The sequence below is a fragment of the Ricinus communis genome, chromosome 5 (genome assembly GCF_019578655.1).
Source record: "Ricinus communis isolate WT05 ecotype wild-type chromosome 5, ASM1957865v1, whole genome shotgun sequence".
NCBI classification, from domain to species: domain Eukaryota; kingdom Viridiplantae; phylum Streptophyta; class Magnoliopsida; order Malpighiales; family Euphorbiaceae; genus Ricinus; species Ricinus communis.
Window position 1 is genome coordinate 30,157,622 of NC_063260.1, and position 23,604 is coordinate 30,181,225.

Here is a 23,604-nt window from a genome sequence, read left to right on the forward strand (position 1 = left end):
TTATTTCAATCTAAAAATTCGTACAAGTCAGAATATGGACTGGTAAGGGCTCTTGCCTTATAAGTAGAAGTCTCCATCCTGTCGTAGAGTTCATTTCCCGTAGAGTGAAAAAGGTTAAAAAAAGTATAAAATTTATAGTGACTCATTTAAAAAAAAGTTTATTTTCTCTAACATTAACAATTAACGTATACCGATCATATTTTTAGTTAAAAAAAAAAAAATCAACTATGCTTAATTGCTAAAAAAAGACAAGTAATTTTTATGTTTTGAAAATTGGGTGTTAAAATTAATAATTTTGTTCTAATGCTACAAATAATTGCTGAATACCAAATATTGGCCACAAACCAAAACTTGAAACAAAAGGATGATTAATGTATGAAGTCATGCTCAAGTATTAAATAAAACAGAAAAATATAGTTTAATCACATGCAACACCAAACCATTATCCAATCTAAAGTCCATTTAAGAATATATACCAAATAACAAAGTGGTCCTAAGGGCAAAAGAAAATAAAAGAAGTCTAATCTTCCAACATATTTACACACTTCAAGGCCATTAAACACCCTTTGATGAGCCATCAAACTTTATTTATTCCAAGCTCAATTCTGAAGCATTTGTGCTTTTATTTGGGATGTTCTTCTTCCTTTCCCTCTACTTAGTCATGTGCTCTTTGACTAGTTTCTGATATATCATATGCCATTTGGGAATGTTTCTAGTATTCTTTGGATTTTCTTTTTCTCTTAAAAGAAGAATTTAACTCTTTTTGCTATTTATTTCATCTATGGTTTTATTCACCAAATGTGTTGGTTACGCTGCCTAGTGACAATCATGACTAATAAGAATTAGAAATTGCCCTTTTTATTATTATTATCAGACTCAGCTTCTAGAATTCACTTTAGCGCTTGCCACCATATGTCCAAATATTCCCTTCATCAAAAAGGTCAAATTTTGTTTTTCCCTACATTGTCATATATCTTTTTCCATGGATAGTAAAACAAATTTTTGATTAATAGAATTTTTAAAAAATATTATATATAAAAATAAGCTTTAGTATAATCATTGGTGAACAAACTAAATGTACAAAAGCCATTGAGGGTTGTGCCATCCCACATTATTTGCCAAAACGCAAATGACAAAAAGAAGGGTTTGTACTTTGTTGGTGGGCGATGAGAAAATAACACTGTCCTTTTTCTTTTTCTTGATTTCACTCCTTTTGTTGGGAGATGTGCCTTTGGGAATTATTTCACATTGCCCTTCTCATGACATGCTTTTTAAGTGATATAAATTCCTCATTCATGCTGCCATGGCAAGCTTGTGAGCATATGCCTAACTGGTTAGTTTTGTACTGCATTTACAAAAAATTTATACAAAAAAACCCTTTTGGGGCCAGCTTGGAGAGTTGAGGACTTGAGAGGTCCAAAAGCATTGCAAGTGATAAAGCCCAGCTCATTAACTCAATCGCATAATCAGGAATTCCAGTTGCTCTTACTCGTGTCCTAGGAATCTTACCTGGACAAAAAGTGTCCCAAATCCCAGGAATCTTACCTGGACTTGATCTTGTCTAGTTCTAAAATAAATTTGCAAAAGTTAAGAGTTCAGAGTTCAGATCTCGTCAGCTCTGTCCTGTAAAACTGTTAAATGTATCAGAACAGAAGGGAAAAGAAAAGAAATGGATAGGGAGCAGGGTTGCAAGTGCAGAAAATACAACAATACATCAGATAGTATTTAGATACTAACTTTGCATTATCATATACAGCAACACTCCAAAAATTGCAGAATAATTTCTGTTTTTCTTTTTATAGCTATACTTCTTCATATCTGAAACTTTAAACATAGTACACCATCCCTACTTCTAGGGTTGATGCATGAGGTATACTCAAAGCATAACGCGGTCCTCTGGAGTTTTTTCTTAAGAAATCATACCCATAATTAATCACCACTTTCTTCATCCAGCTTGATCCTCTCTTAGCCCTCACGTATGAATGTCCAAGTATGAATGCCATTCCGGCTTCTCTTGCTTCCATTAGCTCCTGCAACTCATCTCGGACATCCCTATCCATCTGCGGGCTCTCAGGAACAACAAACCTCACCCTCTTTTTTGACCTCTGAGGAGCCTGTATCTCTTTCACCTCTGAAGTTCCTACCATATCAGAGGAATCTGTATCGTCTTCGCGCATTTTTACGCCTTCAAAAGAGGATGATAGTGTCCCAATAACTGTCATTTTCTCATACTCCCCTACGTCTTCTATTCCTATATCACTTTCAGGTTTTTCTGACCTGATAAATTCTGCAATGCTACAAACAAGATCTTTCTCGAACTCCATATCATCCTTATGAACATCACGATAACCATATCGTGCTATGCATCTGTAGAGACGGTACTCCTTAGGACCAACTCTTCCCACCAAGAACCTTTCCTCAGGTCTAACGTGCGGCACTGGCACAGATTTGATGCAGAGGAAGACTACGACCTGGTGGAAAGCAGGAAGGTTTGTGACAAAGTGGGAAAATATAGCTGGGATTCCAGAGACAAGCTCAGTATGTATGAGACCAATCCCTCGGACCCGGACTATTCCAAGACTGGGACCTAGACTGAGAAGCCAGTTGATAGAGACCTTATTTTGAACATCCGCTTCATATTTCTTGAGTGTTCCATAGTGCCAAACATACATAACAACGAGGAAGATAAATGAGAGGGCAATAGGTACCCAGGCCCCCTCCAGGAATTTAATAAGAGATGCTGAGAAGTAGAGAGCCTCAATGGAACCAAAGAAGAATATAAAACAAATTGCTAGAAGGACATTTTTGTGCCAGCATAAGACCATGACCAGAGACATTAGGCAGGTTGTTACCAGCATTACAGTTATAACTGCCAAACCTGTCAGATATTAAAAAATGATACTGTCAATGTGAATTATGGAAGCTTTTCATATCAGCAAACAAAAGACCACCTCGACAATGCATGCGGTCATTTTCTCCAAGAAAACAAGGGAACAGAAGGAACGAGTCATGAATATGTGAGCAATACCTGATGCATTTCCCATGTGTTTTGTGTTTCTAAAACCAACAGTGACAGCCAGACATAGCAGCATTAATGTCCAGTTGATCTCTGGAATGTAAATCTGGCCATGCATTTTTGATGAGGTGTGCACAATTTTGACCTTTGGAAAGCAACCAAGTGACGAGCACTGTTTGATAATTGAAAATGTTCCAGTAATGATGGCTTGACTTCCTACCACTGCAGCAAGAATAGCTATTGCCAGAACAGGCCATCTTATTTTCTCTGAAACAACAAGAATAGCATTGGCTACATTATACTCTAAGGAAGATCAAGTGGAATGGCTAGTCAGAAACGAAGATGCCAGTAACCTACCAGGTACAGATACATAGAAACCGATCCGGTAGTCGCTTTCAATAATATGATGCTTAGAAAGATAAGCAGCTTGCCCCATATATGCCAGTATCAATGAGGGGTAAACCACAAAGGTGAAAGCAATCTACAGAATTAAAGTGAACCGCAATTAAGAGGAGTTGCTTAAAACAGTCATCAGGTCTGCAAGAGAAACTATTTAGAGCAGCAAGTTTATCATCAATTTAGGTAATCAGTTGAGTGAAACACTCGGATGCCTGTAAGAGGATTTAGAACAAGCTAAATGGATCCTCTCTATCACTACAATGAGGGGGATAGCCCATGAATAAACTAGCCAGCTCTAGGAACTGGACTAAATTTCCATCCTGAAGAGAATTATGTCATGAATACGAATGTTAATCTGTCACAGATTAAACAATACCAGCGATGTTATGCTTATGCAGCTGGTTCTAAGAAGAAAGGAATTTTGATGTTTCCTTATGTAATTGCTTGAAATTTAGATGTGAAAGTGAACTAATTAAGTTACCTTAATTGACAACTGTGAAAAGTGACCAAGATCTGCAAACATAGCTTCTGAGCCTATATCATATAAAAGCTCTGTATTAGAATCACAAATATAGCAACAGGTAGAATGAGGACAAATCACACACTCTTGTACCTGTTATACACAACAGGATTCCACCTAATGACATCCAACCTCCCCTCTGGGTCTTCTTCAAAAATTTGTACATGTAGTATGGGGAGAGTGCTTGGTAAACATGGGGATTCCAGTGCAAAATATTGTACACACCAATAGCACTTATGCATAACAGCCATGTAATCACGACCGGCGCAAAGAGGAATCCTACCCGGTGGGTCCCATAATGTTGGAGGGAAAATAAGAATACAAGTATTGCACAAGCAACTGGCAGCTCAACATCTGGAAAATGTATTGAACTATGAGAAAATGTAATAAATTGTTTCAGTAACAAATTATTCTTAAAAAAAATGTAAGAATTAATGAACTAAATTTGGTGGATGTTTCATCAAGAAAGATTAAATAATGTTCTTTAAGGTAATGATCAAATTAGCAGATTGCATTTCTCTGTCAGTGGCATGTACCTAGCAAAATGGAGCATAAATGCAAATATTTCCAATTTAGGAGGAAAGGAATATTACTGTAAAGAAGATCAGTGAACAGCATATCCATAGAGAAAGTGTACAACATCACCCATTGACATTTAAAGTCCAATTGAGTAGGCAACAAAAACCATAGTGGAAATTTTGTTTCCCGCAAGCTGCAAACAACTAAAGGTTGTAGTAGGAGTAGGACCAACAAAATGCAATGTGCACTAGTTTAAATTTCAGAAAATGGAATTGTGAGATATATATTCAGAAACCCATATTGCTAAAAAAGATGATTTGACCAAAATAGTGACAGCAGTCAACTAAAACTGATGATGACCTCATTCCAGTAGCCTATGCACCCCAGTATTTTAGACACCAAGAAGAGGGTGAAGACTTGATGAGACTATTTGTATGATGATGTATGTGTCATGGGTGACTTGCAGTAACAGTTACCAACTTAATTTGACCAGTCTGACTGTGGCTATTTGGCAATCTGATGAGATGAATTTTGTTGTTAGATTATCTGCACTAGATTATTCCAAAATGGTTCCCACTATTCTTTCTCTTATCCAAACTAACCACTTTTTTTCGCCACCTTATAATGACAGATTAACTTTAGGAAAGGCACAACTTTATATCCTTAATCTTCTAATTTGTGGACTTCTTCTCCCCTTGGCTATACGTTGCACATTCACTTTATTTTTGTAAAAGATGATGTTATCAACTTGACCTTCCACACTGTTATATACTAATTGTATTTATTATTAGCTTGATAGTGATTTGACTTTGATTAAAACAAGAGGGTTTGTCTTGATTTATATTTGTAGGGACATCCCAATAATGCATGTGGCTGTTAAAATTTGATATTCTTTTTTTCTTTAATTTCACGTCTCTATGCAGCAAACGGAGGCAAACAACATCATACTTTGAATTTTCCTAACTTTCATGCTTTAAGCATGTTTCATTAAAACCCAAAGACCATACCTAACAATGATCTGCTCCGCTCGCTTGTCTTCACGTCATATGAGGAAATGAGCCAAAGTATAAACTTGTTTTAAATTCTTCAGGCAACTGAGAAAACCAGCCATCTAAAACTGGTTTAGCTTCATGCTTACAGTTATCAGGATTCTCTCTATCTCTCCAATATGTTTCTGTTCTATACTTTTTATTCACTTCATAAATCACAATCCTAAATATCTGACGTTTTGATCTCATTGTAGCACACATAAATCTCTAAAATTCACAATTGCAAAATCTAGTTCTGCAGTAGAAAGTTAAGCGTTTCCTAAAGAATCAATCATCATCTCCAATTACTTAAGAACTGTTGTTGATATGTAATTGAAATTTTTGTAAGTAACCCATTGGCTTCAGACGTACAAGGAAAAGAAAAAAGAAGAAGAAAAAAAACTTACACTGATGCTGCTCTTTCGACATGGATAGTTCCAGCCCTGACACAGCAGAAAATACTGCAGAAATAACCAAAGCCCAAAACAATCTCAGCCATGAACTTCCAAATTTGAAACTATGTATAATTAAAAAGCCCAGATATAAACGATAAAGCTAAATACCAGAAATTGCCGGTGTAAGCACTCCATCCCCAATGACCATACAGGTCCCAATCAAAGCCAAAACAAGCAACAGCCTTTGCAATATTCTACACTTCTCCAAAGTTGATTTCAAACTAGACCCAATACCACTTTTATCATTGAAAACAGACCCATCTTTTTTGTACTCTGATAGCTCCTCGTCAGCAAGCTGGCAATTGGGTATGGAACTAACCCGGGCATGGCGGCAAAGTAACGAATACAAAGCAAAAGTACCACCTTCACCATTATCATCAGCTCTGAGCACAATAAAAACATATTTAACTAATGGGATTAGTGTCAATGTCCAAAATACGAAGGATAAAACTCCATAAATCTCCTCATTGGTCTCCGAATGCTGTATATCCTCTGCAAAAGCGCTTTTATACACATATAATGGAGAAGTACTTAAATCTCCATAAACAACACCTAAACTCTGATATGCCAAAGTTAACACTGTCTTCCACGAATCTCTCTGCAATAGAAACAAGAGAAACTCAATACTGAACAAAAAGCTGAGGCAAATTACTATACCAATCAATGATAGTAGCCACATGTCATACCTTGATTGGATTGTCATGAATCACACCTTCAAGATCCATTACAAGCCAGGTATGCTCAATGAAACTTACTCAAAGTTCCATTTTTTGAAGCAAAATTAAAGAGGACCCAGATGGATAAATTAACAATAAGAATAACTACCAACCACCCCAGTTTACACAAAATACAAAAGAAAAGATTTAACAGAAAAAGTAATCAAGGGTCCATTGGAAGTCTTAAAAGTTTTTGTTCTTATATACATAGATTATTTTATTTATGTATAGAGAGAGAGAGAGAGAATAGTTCGATCAAGACTCATGAATGTAGACAAACGAAGAACAAACACAAAGCACAACAAACGAATAAATATAGAGAATAGTTCTTGAAATTGCAGATATATTAGAACCTATATAATAATATTATGGCTATGTTATAGAGAGAGAAACTCAGGATATGATAGAGAGAAAGTTGTTTTGGTTTTTGGGTTTTCTATAAAAACTTTATAACACTATAATATCGTTTAATTTATTTATTTAGTTATCAGGTTCTTGATGCTGGAATATTTTCTAGCCTGCTTTGATAGAGAAAGATACTGAGAGAGAGAGAGAGAGAGAGAGAGAGATAGAAGAAGTGGTGTGTTAACTGGGAATGCACTAACTCTAACTTCTCCTCCTTCTTCTTCCTCTTTATAATAGCAAACCTAACATATATCTACTTCACTATAAAACAATGGCTGGCACATCAGCTGATAACAACGAAACCCTTTTACATTTGTAGAACTGTACTATATAGCTAGTGCCAATTGAATATTATATTTATTAAAGTTCTTTTTTTACCTTTGGCTTTCTTTTAACTTAATTAATTAAACTGCACAAAGTGGGTAACTAAAGAACAAAGATGAGAGAAAATGATAGTCCTAGTTCAAAAATGTCATCTTTTTCTATAAGATCAACCCAAGTGATAATATATATATAGACAGAGAAGTATTCTGATTGATAAAAGTGACGTTTTCTTGAATAAAATATCAATCTTCTGAGCAATTAGTTAAGAAAATAATAATAATATGAATGCAAAAATAATTTCTTTTCAAGTTTTTCTTTTTTTTTCTCAAAAAAAAAAAAAGAACAATTGAAAAGATGAATCAATATGTGTGGCTCGAACAACATTTAATCTTAAATTTTATTTTTAAAATAATTTATTTTCTAATTATAAATCCCTAATCTAAACATACCCAATTAATGGCCTAGTTCAAATGATTAGAGATTTTCTTACTTTTATTAAAACTGAATCATTGACGATTTAGAAATGAATTTGCAAGCACGTTCAGACACGTGCCTATGGACTTTGGTAGGAAATTAATTCTTGGCTCTACTGAGTGCAGACAATAACTTACTGCATACAGCAGAAGGAAATTCAATTTTGGAACACACTCAATCTGTAACCTTATTTTTGGGTACCGTTTGTTTATGTCAAATTCCGACCACATAGCTTTTTAAAAGAAAAAAAAATGTTTAGTTTCTGAGATATATCACTAGAAAATTACTTGAAAAATCCATCAAAATTTTATATTTTTTTAATTTGTAATTAAATATAAAAACGAAAATATCATTTAAAAAAATAATTAATATTTTCTAGGCTATCATTCATTTTTGTGTGTTCCATCTCCATGCATGCATATCAAGTTTGTTAATATTTAGGTGAATTTTAGATTGTTTTACTTACATTGTCTTTTCAATATTTTAATTTTGATATATTCTCTAAATAAAAATTATGAAAATATCTTAGTATTATATATTAAAATATTTTAACTTCAATCAAATTTTACAAAATTTTTTTAAATAAATATATAAAAATATTAAAAAATATAGGGCATTCTAAAATTCACCTAATATTCAGTGTCTTTAGTAGACGAAATTAGGGTTGTCATGTATATATATGTATTTCTTATATAAAATGTAATTAGAATGAATAAAAGAATAGGAAAAAAAAAGCAAAGTCACTTTTAGCCTATCAATCTTGGGTAGTTGAAACAGCAATTAAAAAGATTTTGCATCAGAATCAAATTTTTTGCCTTTTTAATTTCTTAAGCAATCTCACCTTTTGATTTCTAGACTAAAATCCCATTAGCATCCGATGCCTACATTAACCAGTGCAGGATCTTAGATTTACATGACCAATTTAATTCCCAAGTCACACGTTTTATTTAATCTGCCATAATTAATATGCAATTAACCAGCGAATACTAAATTCTTCTTGTTTTTTTTTTTCTTTGACGAATATTTCTTATTCTAAGAAAAAATAAAAAAATAAAGACTAATAATAATAATAAATCATGGGTGAATTAGGAAGATGAAAAGTTCTGTGATATTTTAAAATTGGGGAAACATTTTCTGAAATAGTGCATGTTAGATGGACCCCACGAACCCCCTTCTTCTAAATATCTGTTATTTCTCGCTCAGTTCCTTCATCAATGCATCTGTGGCCCCTGGAATCCAATTTCAGCTCTTATCTACAGAGTCTTAATTAACTGTATAATGCTAATTACATTTGGATTAGATTACAATTCCAAATTGTTTCCAGCAAATCTAATACTTAATTAACTGTGGAATTACTACTAATATTCAAACCCATTTGACCCTTAGCTTCTCGAAATTATTGTAACAAATGAACCCGGATTCAACTTTTAGTAACTACATTAGTAGGCGAACGAAGGATGAAACATTTTGAATTAACATAACGACGGCAATTTTGATATATTGATCGCTTAATATTTTATAAGCCGGCCTGATTAAATTCCATGCTGGATTGGAATCTCCTATTTTACAAGGAGGATGAAGCCGGCCGGAAATTTGAGCATGCTTCTTTGGTCAAGTGTATTTATACAGTTAAAAAAAGAAAATCTAAAAATGAATAACTGTTTGACACGAAGGAAAAAGGTGAAAAGGTAAGTTGGAAAAGAAAAGATTTAAGCAATTTGGCCTTGATGTTTAATTAATCAGAACAGTTTCACAGAAAACTAGAGTATATAAGTGGAAGCAAAGATGAGATAAGAAAATGTGCTTACATGAGTATTGATAACAAAAATAATAATAATTTTCTTAAGAGAAAGAATAAGAATGAAGAGATAAGAGAGGGAGAGAGAGAGCAATGAATATGATTGAAAGAGGAAGGGGGAGAGGAGTAAAAAAGAACAAGTGGGTATGAAGCAAAGAAGGTGGCAGTAAAGAGATTTATAGAGAAGACAGTGTCGAGTTGCTTTTGTAGTGGGTGACCACTTTTCCATTACTAGTTCATTTTTGATAGTTTTGTGGCCTACCTTTTTTCTTCTTTTTCTCTTTTCTCTTTTGTTCTTGTTCAGTTTTTGGAATCTGAAGTGGGAGATTTTTCTTTTGTTTTTTCTTTTTTCTTTTTTTAAATGTTCAATTTGGATCCACCATTAATCCTCTACTAATAAGCTTCTTAATTATCATCACCATCATAAAATAGTACCCAAAAAAAAAATATATAACATAATTAAAGAGATTGCTTCTTTTTCATCTAATTGCAGCACAGAAAATCTTTTGAAGGTGTTGTTGGTGATAAGTGACGAATGCACTTTTGGTAATTAAATAGCACAAATGTGTCATATGAGGTTAGTGGATAATATTAATATAAATCATCAGGCAATATACAGAATGCAAAACTATTTGTTCTCTTCTTATTGGGTCACAAACAAAATGTGCCTCTCACTTAATTAGAATTTTAATTATCTTTTTTTTCTGATTATTACAAATGATTCATCTTCAGCAGATCCTACCGAAGGCGCATATCATCCATGTTTAGAGAAAAGGAATATCCTGTAACTATTGAAAATTTTCTTCTCAAGCAAATCCTAACACCAAAACTTGGACTGCTTTTGATAGAGAAACCTACTTTGTGGAGTATGACTATCCTTCTCGGATAGAACTCCACCATCAATTAGACAAATTTCCGCTACAATAACTTATTGGGTCTCTTATTTTAACATAAAAATGACAAGTAGTTTTCGCGTTTTATACAAATTTATTACTAAAAATAAAAAATTTCGACAATCAGTAAATATGGCGATATCATATTTTATAAGAAATATTTTTTTCAAAAATAAATTAGATTTCTGAAAAAGTAGGTAAAGAAAATTGGAGAAGAGTAAGGTTTGGTAGTTTAATTTGGAATATGGTACGTTTAACTAATTAATTGATTAGAGTAATTACCTACTAAGATGAAGAAAAACAAATTTATTAGCTACCATACCAAAAAAAAAGAAATTAAAATGAATTATTAATGCAAAAACTATGGCAATGGCAAAGAAAAATGGACACATTTTCTTATGATTAGATAATAATTTATAAGCAGTGAGTGCATATAATTAGGCAAATCTCTAATGTGCGCAGTCGTCACTAAATCGATATGGACAAAAGAGAGACAGCAAAAAAAAAGAAAAGGGATCTTTTTTGATAGAATTATCAATTTTGATTGCAATTAATTAAGTGAGTGGTATTAGTAATATGGATATTATAAAAAGCAGCGAATCCATCGAATTCGGGTTTTATTCTGTTTCAGTTTCTACATTAAAAGTAAAATAATAAAAAAAAGAAGGAACTTTTTAGATAATTCATATAATAATTATTTGTGTGTATTTTTAGAGTCTTAATAAATGGGAGAGAAGATGGGATCAGATCTAATGCTTTAGAGCAGATGGCATCATTTTACATATCTCTTCAATTCTGGATTTTGTAAATCAATTTATATTCTGCTCATTTGTGTTATTATTAACAATTTTATAAATAAATAATAATCTCAATTGCAGTTGACAGGATTTTATTTAGATTCAATTTATAATTAACATGTAAATAAAACTAAGTCAATGGTTTTAAATATTTATAAACAAAGCCGAAGTTTCCACCAACAACATTTTATAAAGTTATATCATATAAGTAAAATAATAATTTTAAATGCTATTAAAATAAAATAAAAACTAAATACAATTATTTTTTATAATATGTTATTTACAGATAAATTAGTTGAATTAATTTTATATATAATAATGGATTGATTGAGTCTCTTTAATTTTTATTTTCCTTTATACTTTTATTTTTAAAAAAATTTATCAAACAATTTATTTGGTTTATAAAAAAATTTCTGTATATACTATATATGTGTTCATTTCAAGTAATATAAATATTATATTAAAAATAAATTATAATAATAAAAATTTAAACAAGATAATATATGAAATAAAAAATAAAATTTAAAAAAATATTTACATTTTATGCAATATATTTTGACTTGCTAATAAAATAATATATTTAGCAATTTTATTTATATTATTAAAATTTATTTTAGTCAAAGGATAGAGAATTTTACACTTCAACTAAACACAAAACTTTATAATATACAGATAAAAATTATAAAAAATTTATTTCGAGTGGACTATAATATTAATTTATATTATGCACAATATGTGTTTCTTTTTCTATTTCTTTTGAAGCAGAAAGTAAATCAAACTGAATAACTCTTTGATTTATTTTACATACACATCAAAAGGCTAAAATTAAAATGAGAATATATTAATCCAGTATGAGTGCAAACAATTAATCCATAAAAGTTCAGTCAAACACTCAAAAATTATTTGACTATGAAAATGAGATGACTTACCCACCCAGTTATCACTTATCATCTCCACATTTCCTAAGTGCCTTAACTTCCAGGCAATTCCTTCTCTCTCAATAACTTTATAATTTTATTTATGGACTTCAATTAATTTTTTTTAAAAATAGATTTAATATGATATAGTGTTTATATCTCAGTTCTGATTATTTTAATTGTAGTTGAATTCAAGTATAAATCAGTCAAAATCTTAAATGTTATTATTGGACACTATCTATTTATTTTGTAAGCTTTTTTATCTTTTAAGAAAAATTAATATGGTATTAGAAAACGTTTGGTAAAAATTTAAAAATTATTTTATTTTTTATTCACAAGAGACCCACTGAATTGTGAATTATATAACAACAGATAATCGTCTTATAATTAAATATTGTTGCTATATTTGAATTAGATTTTAAATTATTTGTTTTGTGTTTATCACCGATCTGATTATCTATTTCAAATGAGGGATTAACTATTTAAATAACTTTTCTTTTCAAAATAAAATATCTAATAATTCTAGTAACTGGACCATTTAATTGCACACATCAATTAATTCATATGACCATCCAAATTCAGACTAGTTCAAAAATTTCAAGTTAAAAAATAAGAAAATATTAATATAATATATACATCCAAAGATGATAAGGAAATGAACTGGTTGGTACTGTCACAGAACAGAATTGAGAAAGTTTCAAATGCAATGTAATACAGTGACATGGGTTTAGTGTTACTAATAAAAGAGAAGCATGGAGATGTCTTGGCCCATAACATCAGCCAGGAAGAGTGGACTTCCCTTTAAGAATCACCAGAACTGGCCTCTTTACTTGTTTTGATCATTAATGACCAAATCTTGATTTACTAAAGGAACCCATGAAACAAGAAAATATGATGATTAATATTTTATTTCCAATTAATTATCAAATCAAAAAATTAAAATACATAGGGGCTGGCTAGGTTTGTAATTAACCTTCTTGATTTTCTATTAAATATTTTATCTTATAATAGCGAAAAAAAATAAATCAAAATACAGGCTCATATCATATAACAATAACAAACAATTTATGTGAAATATAAATCTTAACAAGTTTAGAATTGCAATATTAAAAGTATGATTTGCAATTCTTATACACACTTAACTATGTTTTTGCGGGTACCTGAATCCTATAATTGAAAGTCAAAGTCAATTCCAAGATTCACTGACACATCATTTCATGGAAGCTTCAGTTCACATGTAATTTGTTCTTTCTTCTATTTCTTGAAGTCTCCTCTTATCCACACCGCCTGTTGCGGACTGGGATGTTTCCTCTGAAACTTCAGAGTAATTTTGCCTTGAATTTTAAATTTCAGTACCCAAGAGGATTGACTTGGCGAACAGCAACCTCCATTTCATATTTGCTTCGAATGACCAAGTAAAAGCAAGAAACCTTGAAAAAATGGAGAACAACCCAGTTCTGATGATGAAAGATAAGCTAGAATTCTTTGGCATAATCAAAGAATCGTTGAAACTCATTCCAAGAAACACCAGCTTCATCATCCTCACCTTCCTCACTTCCTTCCCTTACTTCTGCTTCTTGCTCTTTCTTGAAATCAACTTCCAGCAGCCTTTAATTGATGCAATTAAATCCAAACTCACAACTCCGACTTATGATGATCCTTTTGGGAAAATAATTGATCTCTCCTGGCAACCACGACCAATAGATGTTATCAGGGAATTGATTCTAGATGTCTTCCTACCATCTCTCTTACCAGGTTTGCTTTACTTGGGAATGGCCCATCTACTGCACCTTCTCAACACCATTACTACAGTTTATTCGGCATCAATGGTTTATGCAGGAGAAGGCACAGCTAATCTTAAGGAAATGTTATGCAGACCCTTTAGAACGGTTGGTCTTAAAGGACCTTTGATTACATCAACCTATGCTCTTATATTGAGTACTCTTACTTTAATTGGAATTCTATCATTATCAACACACTTTTTTGTGACAAGTAGTATCCATGCAGCCAGTATATTCAAGACAGCTTTTGGGCTGGCCATTATAGCTTTATTAACAAAGTATATAGAGTGGAGTGCCATATGGAACATGGGTATGGTGATTTCAATCTTGGACGAGAAACATGGAGATGTGGCACTTGGGGTCTCAGCTTATATCAGCAGAGGCTGCAGGAAGCGTGGATTTTTATCAATGCTTGTGTTCTTTGTTTGGTGGGTTTCTTTTAGATTAATATGTGTATATGGAGTGTGGACTGAGAGTATAAGTTTGGTTATGGTTTCAGTTGGGGAAGTTTTCTCGGTTTGTGTGGGGAATGTGATGAAGTGGGTTGTTTTCACAGTCTACTTCTACGACTGTAAAAAGAGATTTCTTGAGAAGAAAGTTGATGTGGAGCAAGGAAGATCAGCTGAAAGAGTTTAACTGTAAATTGCGCAATTTTGCTTTGAAATCGCTGTTTGCTAGTGCAGCAGCAAGATATTAAGAGTTCGCAAGGTTTATCTTTGGCTAATTAGTACAGCAAGCACATGGATGTTTATGCTTGTTCTGAACGATAATGATAAATAATAGTTCAATTAATCTGCTAATATCGGACATTTTTTTCATATTGTGTTAATTGGAATCCAACTTCCAAAGTACAATTCTAGTACCACTAATTCAAGCTCATTGCTGATGTCCCAAATTCATTCTTTATTATCAGTGCATTAATGTTGTCATAATACAACGTCAATGGCACTGATTGGAAAGAGATGTAAGTTCGCCCAAAGGCTTCCATTGAGAAACATTTTTCTCAGCAATCTTGCATCTAGCAATCAGGACTCTAACGATACACTTGCAGACCCTGGTTTGTTTTCACTGAATATTGAATGCATTGTTTTGAGAACCTACAATATGGGGATAGCCTGCTTCTCCAGATACAAGCAGAAAATACAGATAACAAAGGGAAAAGTCAAAATTAGAATTTAACAGCCAATGAAGATTTTGTCTTCAATCCTTGTGACGCGCCATAAATCTATAAATAGCTGAGATTCATTATCTTAGTTTTATTTCCACTATAAAGTTTTCTTGAGAAAAGAGAGAAAAAAATTAGTTCCTTTTAGACCTGTTCATGGGTCGGGCCTGGGCGGGCTCGGGCCGGGTTTGACCGGACCTGATTTAATTTTGGAGAAGCCCGAGCCCGTCCAGGCCCGAGAAATTTTTAATATCTTAGAGCCCGAGTCCGAGCCTGAAATTTTATGAAAGCCCGGCCCGGCCCGGTCAGCCCGACTAGGCATTAAACAGAGGTCGGATCTGGGCGGGCTCGCGGGCTTGGCTTGACCAAACCGACAATTCAATACAAATATTTAAAATTTAAATCTAATTTCAACATAAATAATCAAATTTTAAATTCAATATATTATTAATAATAAAAAAATTATAAACAGAAATAAAAAGTAGTTAAATGTTATATAACAGTTAATTATAAGTGAAGGTCGTGCCAAGAGCGAGGACTGACCTATCAGCCAAAGACACGTCATGGACCGTTATCATCTTATGGGGACCATCCTGGAATCAACAAGACTACAAAGTCAACTTTCTTCTAGACTACAGAGAAGACTTCAGTACTCTTAAATTAACCATGAGTTCTGAGATTCAACAAGAGAAGATGGAGGGGAACTCACACATTATGTTGCAGGGGAAACTAGGGTTCTTTGGCTTACTCAAAGAGTCTCTAAGCATCCCTTTCAAGAATCCCAATTTCATCATCTTCACCTGCCTCGCCTCTGTCCCTTTGTTCTGCTCTCTCAGTATATATGAAACTATCTTTCAGCAAACCTTAATTGAAATAGGAAGAGCAGTACAAAAAACCATGAGTCCTTCACTAAATGCTTACGACATCTTCAATAATGATTATGAAGAACTAATTACTTTGGAAAGATGGATCGGAAAGATTTCTCAGAAATTGCTCCTACTGGGTCTCATATATATAGGGATCCTACATTTGGTGGACCTCCTCAACACAATTGCTATAGTGGACATGACATCAGTGATCTACAAAGAAGAGAAGGCTATGAGTCTTAGGTGCATGTTTAGCAGATTCTTCAATGATACAAGGCTAAAGGGTCCTCTAATCACATCTATCTATGTTCTTCTATTTTCTTGTCTTATTTCATTTGGATTGTTTTCTTTGGCTTCTTATATATATATATACATGGAATCATCCGTTTTCTTCATGGTGCTATTTTTGGTGATTTTTTTAGCTTTATTAACAAAGTATATAGAGTGGAGCGCTATCTGGGACATGGGTGTTGTGATTTCGATTTTAGAAGAGAAACAAGGTGATGTGGCAATCATTGTCTCATCATATCTAAGCAGAGGTAGCAGGCGATGTGGATTTTTTCTAATGCTGATGTTCTTTGGCATGAGGCTTGCCCTAAGATTATCATGCCTCTATGCAGGATGGGAGAGGAAAGGGGAAGGAACTAACGCTATGGGCACAACAGTGCATATTGGCTTAGTTTGCTTGCTAAACGTTCTAAAATGGGTGATCTTTGTTGTCTACTTTTATGATTGTAAGAAACAGAGTTCACAGAAACAGAGTTCACAGAAACAGATTGCTACAGAGGAGAACATATGTTAGAAAATAGATGTAATTGTGTATGCAAAGAAACAGCTTCAAATCAATATCCAGTATAAAATGCTTTCCTATCAATTTTGCTTTGCTTCTTTATGTACATCCAGTGTAGACCTTCCTTTTCAGCAAAGTAGATTTCTGAGCTGCTACAGCTGTCTAAAGCTTGAGAAGAGAAAAGGATTCTGAATTCAGAAATTCAAAATAAGCAACACCATATTTTCCCAGAAAAGTTGGTTTAGAAAAACTATTTTCCAAGAAAAAATTTGGATACTAAAGTAATATCAGATGATGGAAGAAAGCAATGAATACAAAACTCTCGCCACAGCTGTACAAACAAACAACTACTTTTCAAGAACACCGTCTCCTGTCCTGCAGCTCAGTCAAGCTGCTCCACATTCTACGGCCCCCATGGCACACAAACTTCTCAACAGAGACTTAGCTTTTCAACTAAAATAGTTTTTGAAAAGGAAAATCCTTGCTCCAAATAAAAAATTAATTACTATATATTTATTAATTTTAAATAATTAAATATATATATATATATATATATATATATATATATATTAATTTTAAAATATAAAAAGCTCAAGTATATTTTTATTTTATTTTTATAATGTATAAATAATATATAAGATAAAAATTGCTTAGTTGAAAGAGATATATATTTTTAAATAGAAAAGAGTATATTTACCATTTAAGATTTTTTGGTCCAATTAAAATCAACAAATCAATTAAGATTAGAGAATAATTATAGTAACGACTATTTATTCTATTTTAATTTCATCAATAATTCAATCACTTTTATTAATAAAATTTGAAGTTAAATAATTTAGTGCTAGAAATTAAAAATTAATATTTATATTTAAAGCCAAGTACAGAGCTTAATGACCATTGATATTATAACTCCTAGAAATTAAAATTACCATTAATCAATAAAATAAAGTTCCTAAGGATGACTTTTGAAAAAGAAAAGTTAAATGCGTTTGCCGGGAGTCGAACCCGGGTCTATTGCTTGGAAGGCAATTATCCTAACCGTTGGACTACAAACGCTTGATGTTAATTCCTTCAACCAACAGAATAAACCGCATACTGAATGGCATCATTTATTTTATTTTATCAAGCTCTTATACTTTTATTTCTTTCCATTCTTAGATAAGAGACAATAAATTATATAAGAAAAATATCTTACATCCACTAAATTCTATAATAATTAGATTTACCAAGGTATTTTTATTAGGCATCATTTATTTAAGCTTTGTGAGTTTGAATCATAACACTCACTCTTACATGATTTTATTATTTTATAATTTTATAAAGTAAATAAGCTAAACTAAAAGTAATATAATATGGAGAATCATATCTAATAAAAAATAAAAATAAAAATGAAAATATATGTTTTTAGTTATATTTTAGATTTTCTCTTATTTTGAGAAAACACAATTTGAATATCAAATTTTAAAATTTAGTTATTGACAAATTTAATTACTTTTACCACAAAATAAATTTAATAAGTCTCAACTTGCTATACTATTCTGGACTGTTTTATTTGATATTCTTATATGGTTATCATCCATCATTTTTCTTTTAAGGGTTATCATCTATAATATTAATTACTAACATTATTAGAAAATATTGGTGTATATATGGTGATGCTTGGTTTCTTCTGATAATTCTGGTCAAATTTTTATAATCCATTCTTTTCATATTTTCAACAAAATTAGATATTAGATAATTATTATATTTATATTTTTTTAGAGAAAAATGTGGGTCTCGATAAATAATTAAGCAATTGCTTATTTATTAATATTTTTTAAATTTTTAAATTTTATTTATTTATTTTTGTTAATAAAGCATATTACAATAAGAGTCCTCACATTTGTTGTACCAAGAAAAATAAAAAATAAAAAGTCCTCACATTTGATCCTATTAGAATTTAGAACACCAAAGCGAGAGAGAGAAGAAAAAAGAAAAAAGAAAAAAACATTTTCGGAGTCTCCAAATGACAAATTAATGACCTTTCCCGCGTTTCTCTATTTCAATCCGAATTCCCCGTCCTGTCTCCCATTTCCCGCAGATATCTCTTCTCAATTATAACCACCATCACCATCACCATCACCACCACCACAACCTCTCTCTCTGCAACAACTCCTTTCCTAAAAGAAAAGAAAAGAAGAGAAAACGTTTCCTTCTTTCCTCCCGCGGAATCCGAATTCCACCACCGGACTCCGCCATGGAAGATGAATAGATTCATTCCTAATCCAAACTCCAAGCTCCGCCATTTTAGGCGTCTCCACCACCACCTGACGTCTCCCTCTCTCGCGTCTTCAGCCACTTCCTTATCAGACGCTAACCCTCTCCATATTCTATGGCATTACCAAATCCTCGACCCGGACAGCGATATTGTCACTTACTGGAACTACGTTTTCCTTATCACATCTATCGTCGCTCTTTTCGTCGACCCGCTCTTTTTCTTTCTCCCTTATGCAGATGCCGACGGCGTCTGCTTGACAAATGATGCAAGCCTTGCTGTTCTAATTACTTATTTTAGGTCCTTCGCTGACTTGTTCTTTTTGCTGCATATCATCATGAAGTTCCGTACAGCTTTTGTTGCTCCAAATTCTAGAGTGTTCGGTCGTGGTGAACTTGTCATGGATGCTAAAGAAATCGCTAGACGTTATCTTAGGTCTGATTTTGTTATTGATCTTGCCGCTGCACTTCCTCTTCCTCAGGTATATATATTGATGTTAACATGGCATCTGGGCCTATAGTTTTTGACATTTTAATTATTTAAAAGTGATTGTGTGATATTTCTTTGTTACAGGTTGTGATTTGGGTGGTAATTCCAGCGGCAAGAAATGGAAGAGCTGATCATGCAAACAATACACTTTCTCTTATAGTACTTATTCAATATATTCCTAGACTCTTTGTTATCTTTCCATTGCACCAACGAATTGTAAAAAGTACAGGTTTTATTGCCAAAACTGCTTGGGCAGGAGCTGCATATAATCTCCTTCTATACATGCTTGCTAGTCATGTAAGAATCAGGTCACCCCTTTTCTTTCCTTTTTCTTCTTCAAGCTTACTCTCTTTTTTCTATTGGGGAATACATGGTTACACATGTAAACTTTTGTTACAGACATTAGGGTCTTCATGGTACCTATTGTCATTGGGGCGACAATTTTACTGCTGGAAATCCGAGTGTTTAAAGGAGAACAAGGCTGGAGTTATAGGTTGCATTGAAAGTTTTTTAGATTGTAACAGTTTGGGACAGTTTGAACGTCAGTATTGGCGGAATGTTACTCATGTTCGTACTAATTGTGATCCATATAACAACAATATCACATTTGAGTTTGGAATATTTGCTGGTGCTTTTACAAATGATGTTGCTACAGCACCTTTTGTACAGAAGTACTTGTATTGTCTCTGGTGGGGATTAAGAAATTTAAGGTATGATTTTAATTGAGATTTATAAACAACTCAAGTAACAAGAACCTGCACGTTTTACTATATGCAGTGGCGCCATATGTGCCAATGCTGCCTTGATACTTATTCCCTCTGCGGGGTTCGGAATTTATATGAGATTGATTTTCCATGCAAGTTCCATATAGGATGCTAACTTAGTCATTTGAATGGGACTAATTTAGCATAATTCTGGATGGATCTAGACAATATGTAATATTTCTGTATATGATGAATTAGTACTTGGTCTTATGTTGTTGATTTTCAGGCTGACATATTCTTGTTTACTATAATGACAGCTCATACGCACAGACTCTGGAGACAAGCACATTTCTGGGTGAGAATATCTTCTGCATCGTCACTTGCATTATTGGTTTGGTTCTTTCCGCACAGCTGATTGGTAACATGCAGGTATTCTTGCTTTAGAATGTTGGATATATGCCTTTACTTGTTTGACACATTAATCTGTAAAAGTGAAAAGTCAATTAGCATCTTATTTTGAAACTTTTAGCTTCTTCACTTATTTCTCTCCCTCCAATGAGTTTCTGAATATACCTATTAATTGATGGTTTAAGCTGTCATTGATTCACTTTTGTAATCAGTGGTTTCACATGTAATGTCTTCTTTAAATTTTTTTTGAGTAAAATGTGAATGCAATACTGAAGTTTGCTAAAACGACTTTGCAATATGAGAATGTAGCTCCCAGTTACCAGCTAACAGAAAACATTTGCATAGGCTCTTAGTTATGGAGTAACGTGATATGACCCTAAATGATTAATTTTGTACTTGCTCTCATATTGTCTATTCCATGGTTAAAAATTCTTAATAAGGAAAACTGATCAATAAAAGAGTTGCTGTCATACTATATTGGGGACTAAAAGCGTTGAACATGGATCCTACCAATTAATTACTGAATCTCTGGCCCAATGACTTTGTAGCTGGTAGATTACGAAGAATTTGATTTTAAGGTATCCAGTCATCAGGATGTTTATGTCTAGATGGCTCTGCAATATAGGCAGCAGGTGCAGAATGGCTCTTACAAAAGCAGGTGATAGTTCTCTTATTAAAGACTTCTTCATAGTTACAGCTAAAAAGGAAAGAAGAAAGAAGAGGAAAAACAATCACAATATTAGAGTTCTTTTATAGTGATACCAGTTGATCTAAAATTCCAGCTTTATTCTCAGTTCAATCTTATGCTATGCGATTTACTGTGAAATTCTTCAAGGAGAAACCTTAAATGCCTTCGTGTGTCTATTCAGAGCTTCGGATACCCTCTACCTACATTCATTCCATTTTAATGGAACTTCGGTATCTAGATTCTAAGTTTGCTTGTCTTTATTAATAAATCTTAAATACAAGAACAGCAATCATAATGTCTTGTTTATATCTACCTTTTCTTGAGCGTGTAATCTTATTCCCACCGATATACTATTTGGCATGTTTGAAATGGTTGCAGAGTGATAATCATTTTTCTTGTCCTCTTTGTTGAAGACTAATTTGCAATCTATGACGGTAAGAGTTGAAGAGTGGAGGATCAAGCGAAGAGATACAGAGGAGTGGATGAGGCATCGCCAATTACCTCCTGACTTGCAGGAGCGCGTTCGCCGATTTGTTCAGTACAAGTGGCTTGCTACAAGAGGAGTTCACGAAGAATCTATATTGCGCTCACTGCCATTGGACCTTAGACGAGAAATCCAGCGACATTTATGTCTGGCCCTTGTTCGCCGTGTAGGTTGCTTATCATGTCATTTAGCATTTCAATTGTTATGCTATAGTTTCAGATGACATGATGTAGCTATCTGAACCATCAGGAACTATACGTTCTCAGCTTATCTGTTTCCATCTCAAGGAAGGAGATCTGTCACATGCACTGCAAAAATAATGAATTTTTTTTTTCGTTTGTTTAACTGTAGTATGTTTATAAGTGTAGACATGTATGTTGTTCATTCATATAGGTTTCTATGGCTTGTGATACCCCATTATTGTTGCAAGTATATCAAGAACATATCTAGTGTCTGTTTATCTGTAGCCCTTTTAAAATCATTTCAGTCTAAATTTTCATTGTTCTATTTAACAGGTCCCATTCTTCTCACAAATGGATGACCAGCTACTGGATGCTATATGCGAGCGCCTCGTTTCCTCTTTGAGCACTGAGGGCACCTATATATTTTCAGAGGGTGATCCTGTAAATGAGATGTTGTTTATAATTAGAGGAACATTAGAGAGCTCAACGACTAACGGAGGAAGGTCTGGATTCTTCAACTCCATCACCCTTAGACCTGGTGACTTCTGCGGTGAGGAATTACTGACGTGGGCATTAATGCCCAATTCTAGTGCGCACCTGCCTGCTTCAACTAGAACTGTCAAAGCTCTCTCTGAAGTTGAGGCTTTCGCCCTTCAAGCTGAAGACCTCATATTTGTCGCACAGCAATTTAAGAGACTTCAAAGCAAGAAGCTGCAACATGCCTTTAGGTACTATTCTCACCAATGGAGAACATGGGGTGCTATTTTGATACAATCAGTTTGGAGAAGATATCAGAAAAGAAAGATGGCAAGGGAGCTGGCTTCAAGAGAGAGACTTTCTTACATTCAAATACCTGAGGATGGATATTATTCTAGCAATGAGCTAGCAGAAGGAGATTACGAGGATGAACATGGTGAGAGTTTATCAATGGAAAACGCAAACAATGCACAGCATCTTGGAGCAACAATCTTGGCTTCAAAATTTGCTGCAAATACTAGAAGAGGGATTAATCAGAGACTTGTTGATTCTGCTTCATCCAGCGTAAAGGTGCCCAAGTTGTTTAAACCTGTTGAGCCTGATTTCTTCGCAGACCATGTTTAGTTAATACAAATTAAACGCTAATCAGAAGCTGAAAGTATGAGGTAATGAGAAATTAATTAGGAACTTGTATAATTTGTATGTTAATTTGTATCCCTAGACTAGCATATGATATATCTTAAATTTTTTGACATTATAAGATTATTAGTACATGTTATAGAGAAGTTTTCTGATAGATATAAATTAGTTAGAATTCTTCTTCCCTAATACCTCTACCTTAACCCTCCTTCATTGTTTTTTCTTTTGTATGCTTATTCTGCTTTTCTGTGCTCCACCTGAAACTTCAGTGTGGCATTGATTGTTAAAATGACAATGTGATACACGAAACCTGGCCCTTGATGCAAAGCTGAAAGCAAAACTTCAACTGTTCTCTTACGTAGTGTTGAAATGTTATGGACATTCCTTTGTTCTCATCAAGCATCAAGTAGACTTCA

The 23,604-nt window shown here is 33.3% G+C and overlaps 4 protein-coding genes and 1 non-coding gene across 8 annotated transcripts; 3 read left to right on the forward strand and 2 right to left on the reverse strand.

Moving 5' to 3' along the window:
- Positions 1 to 1,702: 1,702 nt before the first annotated feature.
- Positions 1,703 to 7,291, reverse strand: LOC8280544 (potassium transporter 8). The gene is made up of 8 exons (XM_048373873.1): positions 6,624 to 7,291; positions 6,046 to 6,535; positions 5,890 to 5,943; positions 4,029 to 4,289; positions 3,897 to 3,949; positions 3,374 to 3,497; positions 3,029 to 3,283; positions 1,703 to 2,878 (listed from the first exon to the last, which is right to left on the reverse strand). Exons 1-8 carry the CDS (start codon positions 6,660 to 6,662, stop codon positions 1,827 to 1,829), a joined length of 2,328 nt encoding a protein of 775 aa, XP_048229830.1. The 5' UTR covers positions 6,663 to 7,291; the 3' UTR covers positions 1,703 to 1,826.
- Positions 7,292 to 13,430: 6,139 nt separating this feature from the next.
- LOC8280543 lies at positions 13,431 to 14,842 on the forward strand. The gene has a single exon (XM_002517315.4). It carries the CDS (start codon positions 13,701 to 13,703, stop codon positions 14,676 to 14,678), a length of 978 nt encoding a protein of 325 aa, XP_002517361.1. The 5' UTR covers positions 13,431 to 13,700; the 3' UTR covers positions 14,679 to 14,842.
- Positions 14,843 to 15,849: 1,007 nt separating this feature from the next.
- On the forward strand, positions 15,850 to 16,947 carry LOC8280542. 3 transcript variants are annotated; one of them, XM_048374932.1, is made up of 3 exons: positions 15,850 to 16,357; positions 16,496 to 16,612; positions 16,694 to 16,947. In XM_048374932.1, the coding sequence occupies exons 1-3, from the start codon at positions 15,874 to 15,876 to the stop codon at positions 16,873 to 16,875; spliced, it is 783 nt and encodes a 260-aa protein (XP_048230889.1). In that variant the 5' UTR covers positions 15,850 to 15,873; the 3' UTR covers positions 16,876 to 16,947. The 3 variants fall into 3 exon arrangements, with proteins under 3 accessions (XP_048230889.1, XP_015573653.1, XP_002517360.2); XM_015718167.2 differs by having other exon boundaries at positions 15,853 to 16,612; XM_002517314.3 differs by having other exon boundaries at positions 15,854 to 16,357; positions 16,496 to 16,947.
- Positions 16,948 to 17,847: 900 nt separating this feature from the next.
- TRNAG-UCC lies at positions 17,848 to 17,919 on the reverse strand. The gene has a single exon. It is a non-coding gene; the product is annotated as a tRNA-Gly (tRNA).
- An 859-nt stretch (positions 17,920 to 18,778) lies between these two features.
- LOC8280540 (cyclic nucleotide-gated ion channel 18) lies at positions 18,779 to 23,334 on the forward strand. 2 transcript variants are annotated; one of them, XM_048373720.1, is made up of 6 exons: positions 18,779 to 19,598; positions 19,691 to 19,903; positions 20,006 to 20,316; positions 20,628 to 20,739; positions 21,820 to 22,056; positions 22,406 to 23,334. In XM_048373720.1, the coding sequence occupies exons 1-6, from the start codon at positions 19,107 to 19,109 to the stop codon at positions 23,171 to 23,173; spliced, it is 2,133 nt and encodes a 710-aa protein (XP_048229677.1). In that variant the 5' UTR covers positions 18,779 to 19,106; the 3' UTR covers positions 23,174 to 23,334. The 2 variants fall into 2 exon arrangements, with proteins under 2 accessions (XP_048229677.1, XP_048229676.1); XM_048373719.1 differs by having other exon boundaries at positions 19,691 to 20,316.
- The last annotated feature ends 270 nt before the right edge of the window (positions 23,335 to 23,604 follow it).